At 38.9% G+C, this 20,197-nt stretch overlaps 1 protein-coding gene across 6 annotated transcripts in view; it reads left to right on the top strand.

Annotated features, from left to right (window-relative positions):
• LOC110966116 (CUB and sushi domain-containing protein 3-like) overlaps positions 1–20,197 on the top strand; it is a 241,430-nt gene that overhangs the window by 124,537 nt on the left and 96,696 nt on the right. For all 6 annotated transcript variants that reach the window (XM_051956539.1, XM_051956535.1, XM_051956536.1 and 3 more), the window contains 3 exons: positions 13,362–13,475; positions 14,127–14,222; positions 14,590–14,793. In XM_051956539.1, the coding sequence (XP_051812499.1) occupies positions 13,362–13,475; positions 14,127–14,222; positions 14,590–14,793 (414 nt within the window). The remainder of the gene's footprint in view (positions 1–13,361; positions 13,476–14,126; positions 14,223–14,589; positions 14,794–20,197) is intronic.

Raw genomic sequence — 20,197 nt, forward strand, 5'->3', positions numbered from 1 at the left:
CCTGGAAAATGTTTCATATTTCACAAAATGATACCATTATGTGTGTATCAGTGTGTACAGAGCTACAATGTTCCCAGATCTTGGAAGTTATGTCACAGTTGATGATGTTATCATAGGTTGTGAAAAAGATCAATCTTCCTTTAATTTTTAGCTTTGCCAAGTTTGTGACAGAAGAAGTAAGTTATTGATTTTTTGCTCTTTAGATGATCTTGTTGCTCAGAGACCTGGCTGACTGCTGAAGTAGTGACATCACACTCTGGCTGCAAGACTAAACACAGAAGATAGCAGCTCTCATTTTCCTGATAAAGACAAAGAATTGAGGGTTCCTTATTTGTTGTACTTCCTGTTGTTTGTTTGTACTGATAAAGGGACAACCAGATGAAAGCGATGCTTAGTGTTCCTCCTAATCTTGTTGTCTCAGACATGTGGGCACTGCGACACCTGTAGTACAAATCAGTACTGAAGTATGGTTCGTGGTAACTGCATGTTTTTGCATATATGCATATTGGACTAATAGTGGTGACATAATGAGCTAAATGGGCTTCTCTTTCTTTTGTCATCTGTTGTAGGTTCTCCCCAAAGCACAGGTTTACAGTGTGTGTTTAAAGATTCTGAAACAGGTTGACAGTGGCAGCTTTTAAAGAATTTGTGATGTTTATGCATGTTTAGGATCCCAGCAGATATTGTGTTTAGTGGTATCATGGAACAGTTTGTTTAGATTTACTGTCGTTTATCCAAGCTGCCATGGTTTCTGCCTCACTGACTGAACAGATCCTGTGGATAGGTGCATACTTTGCTGTCTGTTTTCGTTTGAACAGCATTTTTTCACGCTACATTTTGCACCTGATATAACATAATGTATTCACATAATAAACACCCATCAATAACATCACCATGCACCACTGTAATCTAGCGCAGGTCCCCCTGAAGCATCACCTCAAGCATACAAATAAATTGGCTGCCCTGCTCCAACATGAAGCATAGTTTAGGTTTTAGAATCTTGGTCTGTGCTTTTACCTTTTGTATACATGGTAATATGGACATTTATGTACTGTGTTCTGGTTGATAATCATAAAAATGATAAAATATCTACCAGTAGAGACCAATGCTCAAACCACGCTGTGGATGCAGTCAATAAAAATGCTCCACATTCATTTGTGAGCCATAATTTCTTGGTACCTCAGCACCTATATTTATACCAGTGCAAAGCTTATTTTACTTTGCGCCATTCAAATATCGTTAAGCTACGATGTGCATCTGTCTTTGCCTTTAATGTTTAATTATTCTGTCAGAAAAAATGGTTGTAGTCATATTTCAAACAATAACTCTGCTTCTTTTCATGAAGGGATGAATTATTCATGGCACTCAACCTTTGCCTTGGGCACTGCTTGTAAACGTACAGACATACACGGGCCCACATGAAATCATTCTTATTTATGCAAAGTTCTGTAACTGGCGTGTAACTTTTTTTGTTCTATACTTTCAACAAAATATGGGCTTTTCTTGTGAAAAATAGGGAGACAAGATAAACCTCAGTGTATACAGTAGTACACAAGGAAATAGGAATTTAAAAACATGTGGATACATGTTCATTTTTAACAAATATGCCAAGCAGTGCTTCTTGGTAAACAGTTTCTTTTCTGCCTAAGTTTGTATTTAGCCTCGAGGATTTATTTGTTCGGAGTAGCATTCTGTGTGAATATTGATGGCTTCAAAGGTAAGCCAAATTAGCGGGACTCTCTGTGGCATTTCTGGTATTGGTATGGTGTTTTCTTTTGCTTGGTAAATTGCACTTTTTTTGAATTGGACTGTGTCTGAAATATTCACAGTGAAATGCAGCAACATCCACACCAAAGGTCATTAAATTTGTATAAAATTTTTGCCGAATCAATGTAGATCTAAGACTCTCATTAAAGTCAATGATTTTCAAGTCAAAAGGATAAGTTCTAGTACTTTTCTTGCAACACACTGCAGCAGTTTCACTTCATATGTTCTAAACCTGGCTGAAACCCCTGACCTGATTATAGTTATGTAGCAGATCAAATGACCACTGTAACATATTGTTTAAAATTGTGGTCAACTTTGCAAAAGTTCCATTTCAGTTTAAGGTACACTCACGCTGGAAGGATTCTCATAATGAGTCATTGGTGAATTTGATTTAATCGGCAGAAACATTCATTCACTTCTGTTTCTCTGCCGCAGGCTTTTAATAGCTCCAGTGTATGTGTCTATATAATACTAACAACAACATATGCATAATGGCTGCCACAGAATGTGTCAGGATGCGAGACGGGAGCGCTGACAGATTGCTGTAATAAATCTGGGCTGTAACAAGATGGACAGAGAGCGAGCGAGAGAGACCGTGGAGACTGCGAGAGGTAAAGAGAGTAACTACGAAAAAGATCTTAGTCTCAGACAGAACAGGTTAGATGGAGAGTGTGATAATGAGTGAGAGTTATAATGAGCAAGACAGGGAATGAGAAGAAGAGCGAGAGAGAAACTGAGAACTGCTGAGAGCGATCATAAAAACGTTGACCCCGGGCGCTGATTGTTGACTCATCAGTGGTGTTTGCTGAAGAGTAAGATTATGCCTGGAGCCACCCTAGTACATGACTAGATACATCCACACAGAACCCATTACCTTGTCTGTCTGCATCAGCTTACACTATATGCGCTTGTCTCGATGCGATTAACCTAATATGAACTGTGCTTCTGCCCAGCCTTTACTTGAAAGGTGCTTTCGCTGTGTGGATGTGTAATTAAAGAGTGTGCTTGTGTCAAATTTTAGTGTCAGTCAAGCACTTGACTCAACCAGATATGACAACTTATAGTTCTCAAGGTGATGAGATTCACAATGTGTCGCCGTTCTCCGTGCTTTTCAAGAGTCCACAGGCAAAAAATAAATTGTGAAAAGAGTGTAGCTAAAACTGGAAGCTTACCGTACAGTTACATATCCGTGTTTTTTTTTTCTCTGTCCTTTGTCCTCTTTTGAAGTGACCAATGCTTACAGCTTTCAGTCCACAGAGGGACATTTTTACCCAAGATAGCAGCCTAATGGACTGCATGCAGCTTGTGCCAAGGTGCGGCTACATACTCGCTGCCAAAAGAGCTGATGCAATTTCACTGTGATAATGGGTCATTAAAAATATATGTGTCTGTGCTGTCATATAATCCCTTTGGTTTCTGTAAATGAGGCTTGTGTATGCTGTCACAGTCCAGAATCTCAGAAGGCCCGTTCTGCCACAAAGCAAAGACGACAGGTAGCTCTTCCATAATTCATCGCCAGAAGGACAAACATATGCTTCCATTTTTCTTACCTTTCAGTATTGCCGTTGCTGTGAGTGTCTTTAACACCTCATCTGGGCTTTGTGCATAGTTTGCCTTTAGGCACATGTAGCTAATCCAGTGGCTGTGGGCTAAAATGAGCCTGCATTACTTTCCCACTTACTCTTGGTAAGTGTCCTTTAGCAGCTGCTTGTCACAGCAAGATCTGATGATAGTGAGTGACTTTGTACCAGCAAAGTTGTTCTGTTTCTTGCAAAAATTAAATGTAAGTTTTCAACTGCAAGCAGATTGTTCTGATTGCACACGCCCAACACTTGGACACTTTACCGATAAGTAAACAAATGGAAATTCAGAATATCCGGGTGAAGATGTCAGCTGCAACCGACCATCAGTGGCCACTTTTCACAGACTGTAATTTTAAATCCACCTGTTCTGACTAGATTAAATTTGACACAGGCAGAATTCAAACCTCACAAGGATGAGAAATCCATATAGTTAGAGTATTTTTCATGATAAAACGATATGTGCCAGAAAATGGTACTAAACAAGCCCTCAGAAGAATAGAAAAAAAATCTCATGAAAAGTAACTACATTTTCTTGAACACAAAGCCAACAATTAAGTGCTGCGGAAGTTAATCTTGAGAAATATATATATATATATTTTTAAGGGAACTTTGAGTCGGTGAAAAACATCTTCAGGCTGATAGCCAATCAGAAAAGTAATCAGTTTATTGAAACAAAGTGCTGGGAGCCGAATACTTAGTAAGGTCACCTAGTAGGAAAATGATTCATCACTGAATGTGGGAAAAAAACAACACACAGAAAATAAAATAGATACTGATGATGCCAGTCATGTCCTTCACATCCCCTGAGTCGGTTTAGTTGACAAAATGATAAAGATGCACAAAAGAGAAGTGGAAGTAGTTTTTGGAGCTGGAGAATTCACTCCTGCCTCACTGTCAGACAAAATCCTTTTAAGACCTTTCAGACTGAGGCAGGGGCAGAGGGAGATAGACCCTGCAGAGGTAGTCAAGGTTCACTGATTAGCTTCCACATGATACCTCGGAACCAGGACTCTTATCTGACTTTTATACTCCATTTTAGATAAATACTCCATCAAAACAGTTTTAACACCACTGAGAATTGATCTGGTGAAAAGGTTTTGTTGAGTTTTGCCCCCACCAGAGTCAAATGGAATAAAACTGAAATGCTGTATTACTTCTACTATGTGCAGCCACTTAGTGTTACCTTGAATATTTTATTGTAAATGCTCCATTTAAGCCTGCTGTTGTCGCATAACACGAACAAGTAATAGCTTCCCCAAAGACTCTTACATGAGTTTGTTTTCAGATAAGTTGTCTGTATTTAGCAGTATTTTCTTAGTTTTGTAGCAGCAGTAGCAATGTCTCACTGGAGTAAGTGGAGCACTGAGAAGCCAAATAGTTTTTATTTGAAAAAAAGCACGACGGACACGACACTAGGGTGTAGCTTCAACCAGAGGCAGAGGAAAAAGTTCTGCTGCTATTTGTTTTTTTGTTTGTTAGTTTTGTTTTAAATCATGTTGTCAATCACATTAGAACAGACTCCTACATAAAGCACATGGTGTTCCAGCCACATCACAGTCATGCACAGCACATTTAATCTCAACACAAGCCTATTTTTTAGACTTTGGTAGTTCAAATATTAACCCTGCATTTACTGTTTGTCTCTAAGTATTTAAATGTGGCTATTTTAAGAGGCACACATTCACAGATGCTGGCAAGCATTCAGATAAAATGAAAACCAACATTTCTGGACAGAAACTATCTTTTATTTCTCTACAGTTTCACTTCTTTGAAAAGATAGGACGGAACAGTGTGTCTTTTTCCAGCAAGTTCATGTACAAGCAAGATAATACAGACAAGAGGCTCTCAAATTTGCATTGTGGATTATTTTATTTTATACAAGGGCTTTATAATTGTCAACTACACACAACACAAATGATCCCATGGGCCGCACACTTTCGTTCAAGAGGCAAAAGATCACATCGAAAGAGAAAGGAGAGTCAGCGACTGAAAGACCCTTTCTAGCATTATGACACTTCTCTTCCCTGCTGTATTGTAATGATCCTATCTGCAGCACATGCCCTTGTTTTTGACAGCGAAAGGACTCCATCCCAAAAGCCAAAATGATAAAGAGGCCAGATGAACGGTGCAGACAGAATTTATAGTGGAGAGGTTGTAGCCTTCAGCCAATCAGATATATTTTCTCGCCTTTTCTGCTCTTTCCTGCTGTAGACAGGGGACTTTTTGTTCCCTTTGATTGTCTGAACTCTTAACAGATCATGTAGTCAAATTGAGACACAGCCTCAGAATGAAAACTACTTAAAGTCCAATTGAGATACATGATAGATTGACTGAACATGTCTTTCACAGCCAAACCCTGTTGAATGTTCGTAAACGATCGTATATACAGAAAGACTTTCTTCACAGGAAATGAAATACTAAAATAAAAATCAAAAACAATTACTCTGTGTTGTGCTGCTAACAATCTACGTTTGTGCTTTCCAGGCTCTGTGCTTCAGCGATATCACCTAATACTAATGTTACAATTAATTTTATCATTTACCTTTGTAATAAGTAATTTAGCTGTTACTTTTAAACACTGTTGTCTGTGAAGTTTATCTTCAAAGCCAACAGTTTTAATTGAGTCTGTGAATTTGCTCTGAGCTTTTAACAAAATTATGGATTTGAACCTCAACATTTGAATGTAATTGTAAGAACACTTTTATTACTGAAATACATTTTTTTATTGGCTTGGACCTTTTATGTCTGCTGTATATATGTTAGAATGTATAGAAACAAATATGTAGATTTTTTTTTTCTTCAGAGAGGCTACATCTTTCTTGTAGTGTTCATATATAGCTTTAAGTTCAAAGTCATGCTGTACTAGTTCATTGTTTGCACCAGTGACTACTTTTGGGTTTACACAACGTTGTGTGACAACTGCATCTGTCAGGGTGACTGAATCTGAACATAAACAATGAGCATATGGTAACTGACAATGATTAGTTGTTTCTCAGTCATGTGGTCTTTAATTCATGGTTGAAGTTGCAGGCCAGTTGAGACGGCTTCAGAGCATTAAAGGCAGGCTGCCAGAATGGAAGAATAAATTTATCAAGCACAACAGCTTGAGTAAGTTGGTTTGGTAATCAAGTCATTACAGTTTTTGGTTCATTATCAATTAATATTTTTATATTCATTACATTAAATGTCTCATTCCAATGGTCCTACAGGAATTAAAATACTAAACTACTGGTATTTTGTTGTACAGCTGTTTCTTTTTGACATTAGTTCATGCAAGAGACCTCTAATGTAACTCTGAATACATGAAGTGGAGTTATTTATCAGTGTTCAGAGTAAAAACGTGGCCATGCAAGTGACAATGGTAATAGTGATGCTTATAGAAATTGCAAACATGACAGATGTTCACTGAAAAAGTAGCAAATTTTGAAATGCACAAAAAAAACCCCACAAGATGCAATCCTTTGGTCAATTTGAAAAGCACAGAGATTTTAGTACCACACTAAAACGACTCGGTAGAGCTATGGAGCAAAGTTCTGTGGCCTGACAAAAACAACTTCCAGTAAAATGATGGGAAGAGGCACAAGGGTCCTTCAACAGTCACCCGGAAACAAGAGGGCATAACTGTATCCTATAAAGTCTTACATCACTGTCCACAAAAACTCAAATGTTGGAACCAAACAAAAAAAAAAAGAAAGGGACAATAAAGTTTGAAGCTGCTGCTGTTGGTCCAGCACAATGCCTCCATCCACATAGCATCAGGCAGCAGCGAAATGTGCTTTTGAACTATTGGTCCATGAACCAAACTCACCCGACCTGCACCGTCTGACTTCTGTTTCCCAAAACTGAAATCACACTCGCTTGGTTGTCATTTTCGAAGTCATCCATGCTGTTGTGGAGTATCTGGAGGGTAAAGATTGAATTCACTCGATCCACCAAGTGTATTGAAAGTTAAAAGGAAATTATGCTCAAAAATAATGCAAGAATGATTGTGCAACAAATATGACGCTTTCTGGTGAGGATGAAAACTTTGTGGAGTACAGTCAAATGTGTGGAGAAAACACAGAAATTCATCATGGCCAAGAGCAAATGATTTGTCAAACATGTTGGTGACTCTGCTATGGTTTGGGCATGTGTGAATTAATGATTGATTTCATTGCTGAGAGAAGGAACAGGGTGAATGTAGATGGATAGATGGGTGGTGGTGGCGGCTCAGTGGTTGAGACTTTGGGCTACTTGTTTGAAAGATTGAGGGTTGAAGTCCCAGTAACACAAAGCTGCCACTGCTGGGTCCCTGAGCAAGGCCCTTATCTGTCTGCTACAGGGCAACCCACCCAATATCAGCAGCGTTAATAAATACAGTTCTGGCATTATTTGTGCTCAGGTTTAGTAACATGCATTAAAACTCAATGAACAGTGTTTCGTAAGTCAACCCAAGACAATTTCAGAGTGAAGACTTGGAATATCCACCACTGGTCCTGTTGGGTAGTCATAGTGGAGATGTCTGAAGGCTGAACACTTTAGGCCTGCATTCCTCAAATGTGATTATTTTCTGCTTGATATCGATATCCTGATTTTACATTTAACCACTGAACCTTGAGTTTTTAAGAGCTGTCTCCCACACAGTTCTCCCACTCAAATTAATGCTGATACTTGGCAGATTGTTTCAAATTGAATATACTGAATCGCCGAGTATGAAGTACAAAGAACTACTCCACAGGTCATGATAGCGTACCTTCAGTATGACACAATGGATTGCATTTAATAACATTTTAACCTGCATTTATTTAAAACGGTGGCTTTTAACCTTTTTACAAGTGGGAGTCTCTTCTGGGGATTAGAACTGTGAACTGCCCTTGAAAGAAAGACAACATTTAGTCGTGCATAACAGTACTTGAGCGTCACAGATTTAAAAACTATACCCACTAGTGTCCTTTGGGGGGAAAAAAAAACAGAAAAGCTATGCTACAGAAAGAAAATAAATGGAATCATCTTGCAAGGTACACACAGTGTTGGTTGCTTGCTGGAGTGCAATGCAGGGCAGATATTTTCGTGGCACACATTTCTCTTAACACCGTCTGAGGGCTATTCAGACACCACAACATACTTAGACGCTGTTACTGGCCAGGTGCACCCATTCATCGCCACTGTCTGCACTTTTACAAATGGGTACTTCCAGCAGGATAACAAGCCTTGTCACAAAGCACTCATCATCCCAAAATGGTTCCAGGAGCATGACAGTGATGTTAATTTGCTTCACTTCTCTGCACTTTCTGCAGATCCCAGCCCAGTGGAGCACCTTTGAGATGTGGTGGCGAGAGGTTGTACACAGTGTGAATGTTCTGGCAAATCTCTGCAGGATATGTTTGTGTGTGTGTGTGTGTGTGTGTGTGTGTGTGTGGGAACTGTCACACAATTCATACTTCAACAAAATTCTGCTGGCTAGAAGTAGAATTATCTTATGCAACTAACTAGGTTTTTCTGGTAAAGTTAATCTTAACTGTATGCACCTGTGCCCTTCTAGTTTCCTCATTTCCTATCAATCTAAGGTATGACTACTGAGAACTTTTACTTGTTTGAAGTGTATGAATAATTAAAACAATCCCCCTGTTTCCATTCAGATCTGGCAGAAAACAACCAAAGAGAGAAATTAAAAAATTAGATTGCCATCACTCGAGAGAAGACTCAACCTATAATTTTATATTTTGTGCTTTATCAGTGCCCAGCAGGTGCTGTGGTATGAGATATAGGAATTCACAACCATGATCATCTAATACCCAGAGGTTTGCGATTAAAGTGACTCCACTGCTTTGGGATAATTCAAGGTGAGGATGCAAACGTGAAAATGTTGTTCATTGTCCAAGTGCATCGCAGCACAGCGCCACGACTAGGCCCAGAGGACAACAGATTCATCATAGTCCTGCATAAATTAGGTAACAAGTTTCCAATGATTTATTGACTTAATATCTGGACGTGATTACAGCAAAGGAGCAGATTGGAGTCATGCATGACTGGCTTTGGATTAGAGGCAGAAATGAGCGACAGTGTGCTTGCGAGTGTGTGTATACATGTGCTCATGTTTGTGTGTGTGTGTTCACAAAGCAGGGAAGTGCAGCCTATTCAACACAGCACGGTGTTGGTATGCTAATACCACAGCAGTGAGCCGTCCCGGAGGGTAAAATCATCTCTTATTCAGACTCTGGTTCAGCCGTTGGCTTTCTCACTACTCCACAGATAAAGAAATAGGTCTGCCTGTGCTGCTCTGTGTGACGGCACCTTTGTGTGTGTGCGTGCATGTGCATTTGCATCTTTACTTTTTGTCAGTTTTTTGGCTGTCATTTGTCTTTGGCTGCTGTTTGTGTTCGATCTGTTTCATGTCACACTGAACAAGTACGGCAGCCTTATTATAAAAACACAGAAACTGTTATGCTTAAAACGACATTTCCTCCTTCCTGCTCACTCTGCGTCTTCAGTCGTCGGTCGGTCATTTGACGGTCAGTCCGAAGCAGCGTCTCTTGGGACAGAAGATGCAGCGTCGCTTTTAGGGGCTGTTAAGTTGCTCAGTTTTGTTTCTTACTCGGCGCCTCGGTGTGTCTCACTGTTGGTGTCTTTCTTAGTTTTGTGGTGGTATAATGGTTTCACAGTGGTATACTGCGCGACTGCATGCCAGAGGAGATCCGTACCGCTACAAAGCAAAGATGACAGAGAGCTACTCCATAATTCATAGCCAGAAGGACAAACATATGCTGCCTTTTTTTTTTTTACCTTTAGCAATTGCCTCTGTTAATGGTGTTTTTTTGTTTTTTTTTTGCTTTTCTTTTACATCTTCTCAGGTGTGTATTTTGCTTTAAGGCATGAAGATGTGGTGAACACATTTGGCGAATAGTTTAACTGTGTGAAACCAGTCCCTTTCCTTATCATAGTTTTGTACATTTGAAGTCCTCTCATTTGTAGCCCATTTATGGTTAAGGCAGTTACTTCTCTAATTGTAAAGGTCTTTATTTTAGAAAACATAACTAAGTTGTTTTGTTTCAATAGTGTTAGTTTCATTTGAAACAGTTTTGCTGAGAAAGATAATACACAATTATTTGGAAAATCTGCGTGCTTACACTGGTTTTCTGGGATTTTTAAATTTTACATGCACCTTTGATTTGTTCTATGAAGAAAAAACTGATTATGATTGTTTGTTGAAGCCACGTATGCTTTACTGTTTATTTCATTTCTTTTAGATTAGACCCACTGGAGAAAACCAGAATGGTATTTGTGATTAATGCTTAATGTTTCCTCTGTATTACAGATATAACAGTGTTCATTGTTAATTATTTTTCTTATCACTTAACTCTTTTCAAATCATCAAATCACTCTGGATGAATAAAACTGAGTGATATTTTCTTGGACAGGTAAAATATTGCTAGTTTATAATTTGTTTCCATGACCTGTATCTTGTAGGAATCTAATTTCATTGTTGTTGTGATGCCTGGTCTTAAGCTGAACACAAAGTCAGTTCCTGCAGCCGGTGATGCAGGCGTGGTGTGAGTGCTTGTCCATATGACATGAATGGTGCAGTGTAAGGTGCCAGGTGGTGACGTGATCCCCAGGTTTACCCAACATGATGCTCAAGAACTTGTATTGTGCACTGCTTCCATTACCCACCATTTCTGTTATCGCCTGTTCCTTAGCTGGCTGTTTGCTGCCGTTTGAGAAAAACATTGTGCAGACACTAATTAGCACAGCCCAGCTCCATGAAAGGCACAAAAAATAAACTTATTGTGATAATGCAGTGAATGCCCAACTTCATTAGTAGGAAGAGCAGAGAGAGAGGCAAAATGAGAAGAGGGATAAAAGGAAAACGCATAAAAAATATGGAGCTCTCTGAAAGTATCTGTTCACTAAAGGGCACAATTGAGGCTGTAATCTTACCATTGATAATGCACACGCACTGTACAATCTGCATTAGTGCACCGGCATGCACAACAACAGACACACAATATCACAGAACCAGTGATCCAGTCTGTGATGTTTATTCATTTGGTTGGAGAATCAGATTATTTTCAAGGGCATATACACATTGATATAATCAGAACACTTAATTGGAAATATTTATGCAGGACTTTATTTAAATAATTCTCATTTCATTATCATAAGTTCTCCCTCACCGCTTTAACTGAGGATAAGGTTTAATTGTTACATTTGGGATAAACTAATGTTGTCATGTGACCTTTTATTAAATAAAAGCTGTTTAGTTAAATAAAAGGTCAGACTCTACACTGCTTACTCTGAGTAGTTCGTGTTTCAGCTTGGATAATTTTTCCAGTAACCTTCTGAGCGATTTTTTTTATTTCTTTTTTATTTTTTTAAAGTTAGTTCTGGGGTTGTTTGTTCAACACTTGACATTGTACAGAGAGACCAGTGCATCCTAGATTCAAGTCAATCATTTGTTTCTTATTGTCTTTTATAAAACAATCCAAAACCCAAAAGGGAGAAATGATGTTTACTTTTTGGTGTCAGAAATACAACATGACATTTTTAGATTCATGAAAATCTCTCCCCCTTTCTTTACATTATTCCATCCTATTGCTGTTTGCCTTCTTTCCATAGTGACATTTAAATTGCTTCAGCTTAGGCCATATTTGCATACACTAGTAGCAAAAAGTCTGCTTCCAATGAGCAACCAAACAAACATTTGCAAAGGAAAAGTGCAAAACAAATGCCAGTTTGGGGGCAACATAGCACATTAGCTGGTCAGCTGCAGCACATTAAACAGCATGTAAACTTAACTGCAAATGTCACTTTGCTCTGTTTGTATGCTGGTGTTTTATTCTTCAATACTGCTTCTATCAAAACGCTGGTAGTTTGTGCTTCCTCATGTTCTCCTGCTGCTGTCTGAGCTCTGCAGCTGCAGTCAATCTGCTGCCCATCAACACACCCGTCAAACATGAGAGCAAAAGTAGCTTCTCCTTTTTAGTCCTTTTAACATTACAGAATTACTATAATAAGTGTACCTTTTTTAAACAGCAGGAATAGAAGCCTAAAGATGCTTTTAGTTTGACTTTAAGTGCCACACGCTGTATTGTGCTGAGGTTATTCTCTGCATGTTAAATGCCGTGACACAACAAAGAAAGACACAAAATTCAAAAGAATACCTAATTATTGGTAGTTTGACAAAATGTCAGGGGAAGGTTTAAAGTGGAGAGCCGATGTGACTTTGCTTGAGGAAACAGTGACCTATTAAAAGCTAGTGTCCAGATAAGAGATGGTACCAAAAGTCACAATTTGTACTGCAGTGGTTAATGCTTTATTGCTCTTTTGTAGCTCAATACAGATATGAGGTAACGATTTCTTGGTAAAGTAGCTTTACTTAAGGTTTGTAGGATATCAGAAGAAGTAAATACAACAAACAAAAGAACAACCAAACCAAATCAGACACTTAAAATATATGAAAACAAGTGGGAAGAATTGTAACTCCTACCCTTGTACTTTTAAAGCTTTTTAGAAACCATAAGAACACATTTTCTGTTCCACATTATTGCATTTTTCAGGCAGTGTCTGTATATTTCCTTAAACTGTTGGATAGTTTTGCTCATTTTGAGATCATCCTCCACACTATTCCATAAATTTAATGTAATGTTGAGATAAGACTGGTTTGTCCTCAGTCTTATACGGATAGTAAAGCCCATGAAAAGTGTGTGTTCAGTCAAAATTTCAGTGGGATTTGAATTTGTCCATCTGTGTGGAGACCCACTGCGAATTAGATCAGATACTTTACCCTTCAAGCGAAAGCAGTTTTGTATTCAAAACAACATTAACATGCGTGTTACTGGTTCAAAGTGTCACAAAGATTAAAAAGCGGTAATAATTGGAATTCTCCCCAGTTAGCCTGATAATTGCTGTCCAGGGACATTAAAAACCCAAGTGAATAAGCTGAATGTTTTCAAATACTGTTTTGATTTGGCTCAAATTCAGCATCATATTTTGATACACCTCAATCTTGTCTGTGTTTCGTTTTTGCTGCAGTGCTCTTCGGTCAGTTCGTGGTGTTTCAGACTTTGAACACTGATGTGGTCGAGATCTACGATGGATCCTCAACAGATTCAGCTCTTCTCTCCTCCATTTATGGATCACACTCAGGTAGAGACCCAACTCTATGACCGTCAAGACGAGTTTCCCGTTTTTAAAGTTTTTTTTATGCTACTAACTCATGGATTTAGGTAGTAGATTGACAGGAGAAGTGCAGCGTTTTGCACTGCAGGCGAGACAGTATGTTAGTCTCTCAGCTCAATTCTAATCAAATCATTATTTTTCCTAGACAAGTGAAAAATCTGAAATCCATGCAGCTTCATGCAGCTGCAGATAAAGATTTTTTTCCCTCTTACATGTCTGCATTGATGCTACGTATTACATTATGATTGCAATTGAATAAACTTTGTATATTCCAATTTTAAAAAAGCAAATCAATTTTTGTGCACTGCAGTCATACTTTACTTGATTAGACTGACACAATGTAAAAAATGGAAATGAATTTGATCTCGTTTCCACTCACACCACTGACAGTCTCCTGTAGATCAGATGACATATATAAACACACACACACACACACAAAAAGCAACATGGTACACAGAACCGAATCAGTGTTTCCTTTTTTGTACTGATCAATTCACAGGAAATACGTTTTTTTTTTTGTTTGTTTTTTTAAATGTTTTGTTCTCATTTGACTGTTTTGGTCACTGGTTATACAGCACAGTCAATCTTGATAATGTACCTTTTTGTTTTGTACTTTAGGCGAGACCCTTCCCTTGAGTTCAGGGAACAAGATAACGCTCAAGTTTACCACAAATGGAACAGAAACAGCCAAAGGATTTCATTTTGTTTATCAAGGTAAGGCTGCTTTTTATACATTTCCAATATTTTGATGTGCAAACTTATTTCGTGCACTGTGTGAATTAAAAGAGGACACTTCAGCCTTGAACTCATCACATAAAGGGCTGTTCAGCGAAGTGCCACTGGATGTGGCTAGGCTTGGCTGAGCGAAGCAGAATGATGTGAAGTCAAATAGCCCATCCTGGCACAGCAGATGAGTGACTAATGATGTGCGAGGAGATTCACAAGAGCTTTTCTACTGTTTCATTCTGCCTCCTTTGTCTTGCTTCCCCTCCTGCTCCCTGTTGTGTTTCTGACCAACACACCCGCCCACCACTCTTTGTCTTTCTTCCTCTCATCATCCTTCCTCCCCTTTTATCCCCAGCTGTCCCCCGGACAAGCGCCACTCAGTGTAGCTCGGTCCCTGAGCCCCGGTTTGGGAAGCGGATAGGGAATGACTTTGGCATCAGCATGGCAGTACTGTTTGAATGCAATCCAGGCTACACGCTGCACGGCTCCAGCGCCATCAGGTGCGAGGCCGTGCCCAATGCCCTGGCCCAGTGGAACGGCACTGTGCCCACATGTGTTGGTAAGCTTCCTCATCCTTCAACCTTCGCCACTTCCTTTGCGTGCGTCATTCACACGCAGTAAGATAGAGCAGGTGCACAAAATTGGTTTCTGTTTTTCCACTGTCATTACTTTTCCGAATATCTGCAGAGGCAAACACAACAGTGTGTCACAAATTGTGTCCCTAGACCACAATTTGACCCCATGTACTTTTTCCAATTTAATTAAATAAATAATTAGCAGTGGAAAGTGAACACCATCACCAACTTTACTTTAGATCTTTGAAGAACACTAATCTCTAATGCACTATGTACTTGTAGTTTATTATCTAATGATCTTCTGTACAGCAGCTCTGCTTTTAAATGTATGTGGATGGTGGACAAAACATTATGATTTATCGACAGTACACTGCCTTGCAAGGGTTTTCGCTCATGATGCATTATGCAGAAACTGTAATGCAATATATTTTGTTCATATACAGCAAACTGGGTTACCAGTTTATCAAGCGCACACAATCTAATAATAGCCTTCATGTGTCCAATACAATAACCTGCGGTAAAACCTAGTTTTTTGAAGCTACATATCATCCTATACACTCTACTGCATATACTTTGCAGAGCTAAAGCAGCTTTTATCTATATTTTATAAGTGTTCTGAATTTTAAAGTGAAAATATTGTGACAATGTGAAAGGAATTGTTAATAATGACAAACCTGCAGAGAATGATTAATCGTATATGCAGCTTTATAAAGAATTTACAGCAGTTGTTCAGCTCTCAGAACCACAACTACAATGTTAAGATTCATTCACTCTTATAGTGTTGCTTTCGACTGTTTTCTAGTAAACCCACTGTATGCTGCCTGCTTGGCTCCAAATCTACATCCACAGTCAGTTCACTTCAGAGGCGATATGTCAGCATTTTCTTCACAACTTATTTTTGCTGCCTCAATGTGGCCAGAAACACCAGTCATTGCAGGTTTATATCCTGGTCACTTAAAATCAATCAGTGAAGAGCAATTTCTGTCATCATAATGAAAGCAGAATAAGGTTATGGTCTTTATTTCATTTCATTGTGTGTTTTAACTAAATGAAGCTTCGCTGGCTTGCTGCTTTAATGCAACAGTGAGGAAAAGTGAACTCCGTATTCGTGCGTTGAGTTCTTAAGCACTTGTACAACATGAGCCGCGTACAGCTCAACTGTGTTCCTCAGCTCAGACACTGGAAATCATGTTGCATGCTCTGTGTAGTTTGTGTAGCACAACATCTACTCCTGTTTCATATAAAAGATTAAAAATGTAAAACCACTGTTAAACAAGAACTGCAAGTCAGATTTGTTTTTAATGTAGATGTTAAATATATGGAAGTGGTCATGATCCAATAGGCTTTTTATTTCAGGTCCATGTAAGACCATCTAACAAAGGGACCAACATCACTCCCCCTACATGGCTGTTTGGCAAGCATAAATAGAGCCCTGTATGCACAAATATATGTGTATGAATTTGCACACATCACATTTATACACGAGCAGATTTGCATGCCTTTTCTACACACTTACCCAGACATGTGCACATAAAGAAGAACATGCTCTCAGTCTCACGAAGACACCCACGTGTTCAAGATAAAGGACTATAGATGAGGGGTGGCAAAATCTATGGAAGCCAGGCCTTGTGCCAGCCAGCAAAAAGTCCCAGCCAGTGAGTGCAGGCGATTTCAAGCCAGGGTTGATCCCGGTCTACTGCCAAATGGTAAGGGAATAGCAGTGGCACGCGCAGTTCCATTTTAAACAGTGATTTTTATCTGGAGATTGAATCTGGCTGCAGCATCTCCCCCACCGGCAGTGTACTCATCCAGAATAATGGATATAGTTTCATGGAAGCTTCAACAAAAACATTATGCTCAATTACTCAAGCCTTCTTTATGGAATATGACGGCATCAGTCACTGCTCTCCTGTGAGGTACCTGTTTTTCGCTAGATGTTTTTCCATTTCCTTATCCGGCTGTGATTGACCTCGCTCATCATGCAACACTGCTTTTGCTTTTGATTTCACAAATACAAAGCTGCTGATTTTAGTGTTTTGCTGGCGAGTTTGTACAACATTCTAGCATGATTTAATTAGTTTCGCCTGAACGGACGCATAATGTTTGGGTGGACTTGAGTAGAATTTTATGGAAAACAGTTGACTTGAATAAATAGTGTTTTTGTTTAATAACAATGGAGTTTGACCTTTAGTCCTTTAGAAAAATGAAATAATGCAAATGATGTCTCAATTTTTCAATGTCGCATGGAAATGGTGGACTCTCAGCATCTTCTTATGTCACCATTAGATTGTGGAATCAGGGGAAAGGATCTCGTACATAAAGTTAAAGACAAATGCATGCATTATGGTTAGTTTATTTTCCACACAGCTGAGTGAAAGGTGACTGTATCTCATACACTGACTAAATCAATCCTGACTGTAAAAAATCTTCACTGCCAAATATTACATAAACTCACAGATTGCCATGATTCATACTTAGTATGCCCACACTGTGGGGTTCACTGTTGGCCTAAACATTTGTTCAAAGGTGTCAACAAGTAAACAGTGTCGCGCACAGCTTGTTTTTTAACAGTGGACTCTTGTTTTGAAATAACCTCCCAAGACCAATTAAAGTGTCTCAGTCTGGGTCTGTGCGGTAAAGTCAGGCCAGAGTGCCTCTGCGGAGCAACACGAGCTGCTCTCGAGGTCTCGCAACCTTTGGAAGTTTGCTAAACTTTCTGTAATAACAGTAAAAATTATTGCCAGTTTCACTAATAGTGTCTCTATGTGACTATATAATATTTTTAGCACTTTTTTTTTTCCTCCCGGAAAGTAAGCATCAGAAGTTCTGGTGCAACATATTTAATATATGTTTTGCAAAATCACACCACCTCCCACTCAAGCAGATTGGAACCAAACACAATAAAGCAGTCGGCATTTTGTCACTAGTTCAGCTGTTTTATCCATATTAATGATGATAACCTTCACCAACTGACTTAGACTTGGATGACTTTAGCAATTCCAGGAAGGAAACTAAGTTGTTACAGCAGCATGGATGTTCAATAAATGGGTAAACCATAAGACAACACAGAATATTTAGGTATAGAGTGAAGGTAAAATAAAGTGAAATAAGATTTTAAAAAATATATAAAATACAGTATAAGAAAAATCGACAGAATATACAAGCGTGAAGGTATTTTTTTTTCTAAATATATAGAAATGTGCAAATGAAATGGCTAAAATACAGATCTGATCGCTTATATAAAATTTATAAAATGTATATGTTCAAAAAACAAACAAATGTAACGAGTCATTTAGGTATGTATAGTTTCAATATTATTTGGGGTAAAATTAAGTTAAAATTTGTTTATAAATCACTGATAAAAACAAATAAGATTTGAACCAGAATGCTGCACAATTAAAACAGCATATTAAACACGATAAAATGCCTTAAAGATAAATATGAAATATGAAAACTTACAACACAATAAAAGATGAAGTCAGAGTGTCTCTATTGCATTGAATGCCAATGAGAGGAAAGTCCTCAGCAGCAAAACGTTTCAGAAGTCTAAATAGTTCTTAGATGAAAAGTTAAACTGTCCCAGAGATTAGGGGAAGGAAGCGCAAAGGCTTGATCGATTGTATTTTTGTGCCTGGACCACACTGTCTGGTTGTTCGACCTCATTTTAAAACCTGAAAAACAATCCAAAAAAAATCTTACAAGTAATCCTGAAATGCGCAAAAAAACTGTGGAGAGGCCAGTGCTGGCGTCATACTTTTCCTGTTCGAAGGTGAGCAGCTGTGTCTTGTACCAACTGCAGAAAGAGACAATGCTCTGCACCCACATACGAATAAATAAAATCGTCTGAGCGATAATAAAGGCTCAAACGACTTTTTTTAGGCTTTGGGAGAGAGACCGACATTCACCTTGGCTAACTGCATGTGATGTGAACCACCTGTGAAACAAACAGAGTTTCAACACCTTGATTAAAACACTTCAAATTAAACGTGGCTGTGAATTCGTTGAATATCAAATGGTGCAAGATAGCATCTCATTGGCTCACCATCTCGTCTTCCTGCAATACCTCTGACATATCAGACTGCCACAGAAGGAGAAGGGTGACAGACGTTGATGCCTTTATAGCTGCTATGACTTCTAATCCTGCTCGACCGGTTACATTAACTGACGGTTCAGTGGACTCACGCGTTGTGAAATCATTCTAAAGTACCTGGTTTGTTGCTTTTTGTCAGAAATGTGCTTAACCTGCTAGATGAATTTAAGCTTAGAAATGCAGAACAAGACAGAACTGCACTGTATTTTGTGTTGATTTTTCTTTGTTTTAGCATTGAAATTGGTAACTAATAAAGGTCTGATGTCAAGAAAAACATATTTACTTTCATGCTCTCTATAGAAGTGGGTTTGTAGAGCCAGCCAGAAATTGTATCATGAAATGAAAGGTTATTGATAGTGATAGTCTGGCCACCTGCCGTGTTATTTAGTATATAGTGCCCGTGTACAGAATCTGATATGACATTCTGACTAATGTGCTCTATTCATTTTTATTTGTTGAGCAGAATTCAAAAGAATCACACAAAGCTGGTGTCCTTCACTTGAGCTAAACACTCTGAATATTGAATTCTCTCCAAGTGATATGTGTTAAGAGGAGAAGTTATTACTGTGGTGGTGATTATATGAGAATATGATTGCTTCACTCTGCGATTGCTCTCAGATACAGTACAGAAGTCATTTTTTCTAATATGTCACTCAGAATGAAGGAACAAAGCCGTCACTTTGTCAACGTTCTCTAAGTGCCTGCAGGAAGGTGCGTATCAGCTGTGAAATATTGATAAGGTCAAACTTGTGACGAGCTGATAGCTGGAAATGATATAAGGTGACTGCTGAAACACATGCCACGGCTTAACGGATGTCTGATAGACACGTTCCAGTCGGTGACAGCAGAACAACAGTTCTCAACAGAGCAAAGGGAAGGAAGAGAGAGTGGAAAAGCTAGCACTCTTCAGGATTCTCTCTTGTGTAAAAGATTTCGCTGGCTCTCAGCAAAACCTTGTAACGTGTCAATAGTTAATTGCATGTTTCTGTATTACCCATCAGAACTAGATTTCAATAGGCAGGAGATGCATATTCTGTTTTGTTGTGTGAAATAATCCAACAGATTCTGGCCCTGCAAGGCTGGGTTAGCACAAGCCTTAATGGACAAAAAGCAGAGCCAAATACTGCATAGAACGCTGCTGGCTGGATACTCAGGCAACTGGCACCTGTCTGAAAAGCAATGAAGAAAATGTAGCTGCTCTTGCCATTTTTTTAATTTTGTTTTTTAACCACGCTCAGATAGATCCCAGTGCCTGTCGGCGTCAGCACAACCTGGTCAGCAACTCCAATTCAGCATCC

Source organism: Acanthochromis polyacanthus, chromosome 12 (genome assembly GCF_021347895.1).
Source record: "Acanthochromis polyacanthus isolate Apoly-LR-REF ecotype Palm Island chromosome 12, KAUST_Apoly_ChrSc, whole genome shotgun sequence".
Lineage (NCBI taxonomy): Eukaryota > Metazoa > Chordata > Actinopteri > Pomacentridae > Acanthochromis > Acanthochromis polyacanthus.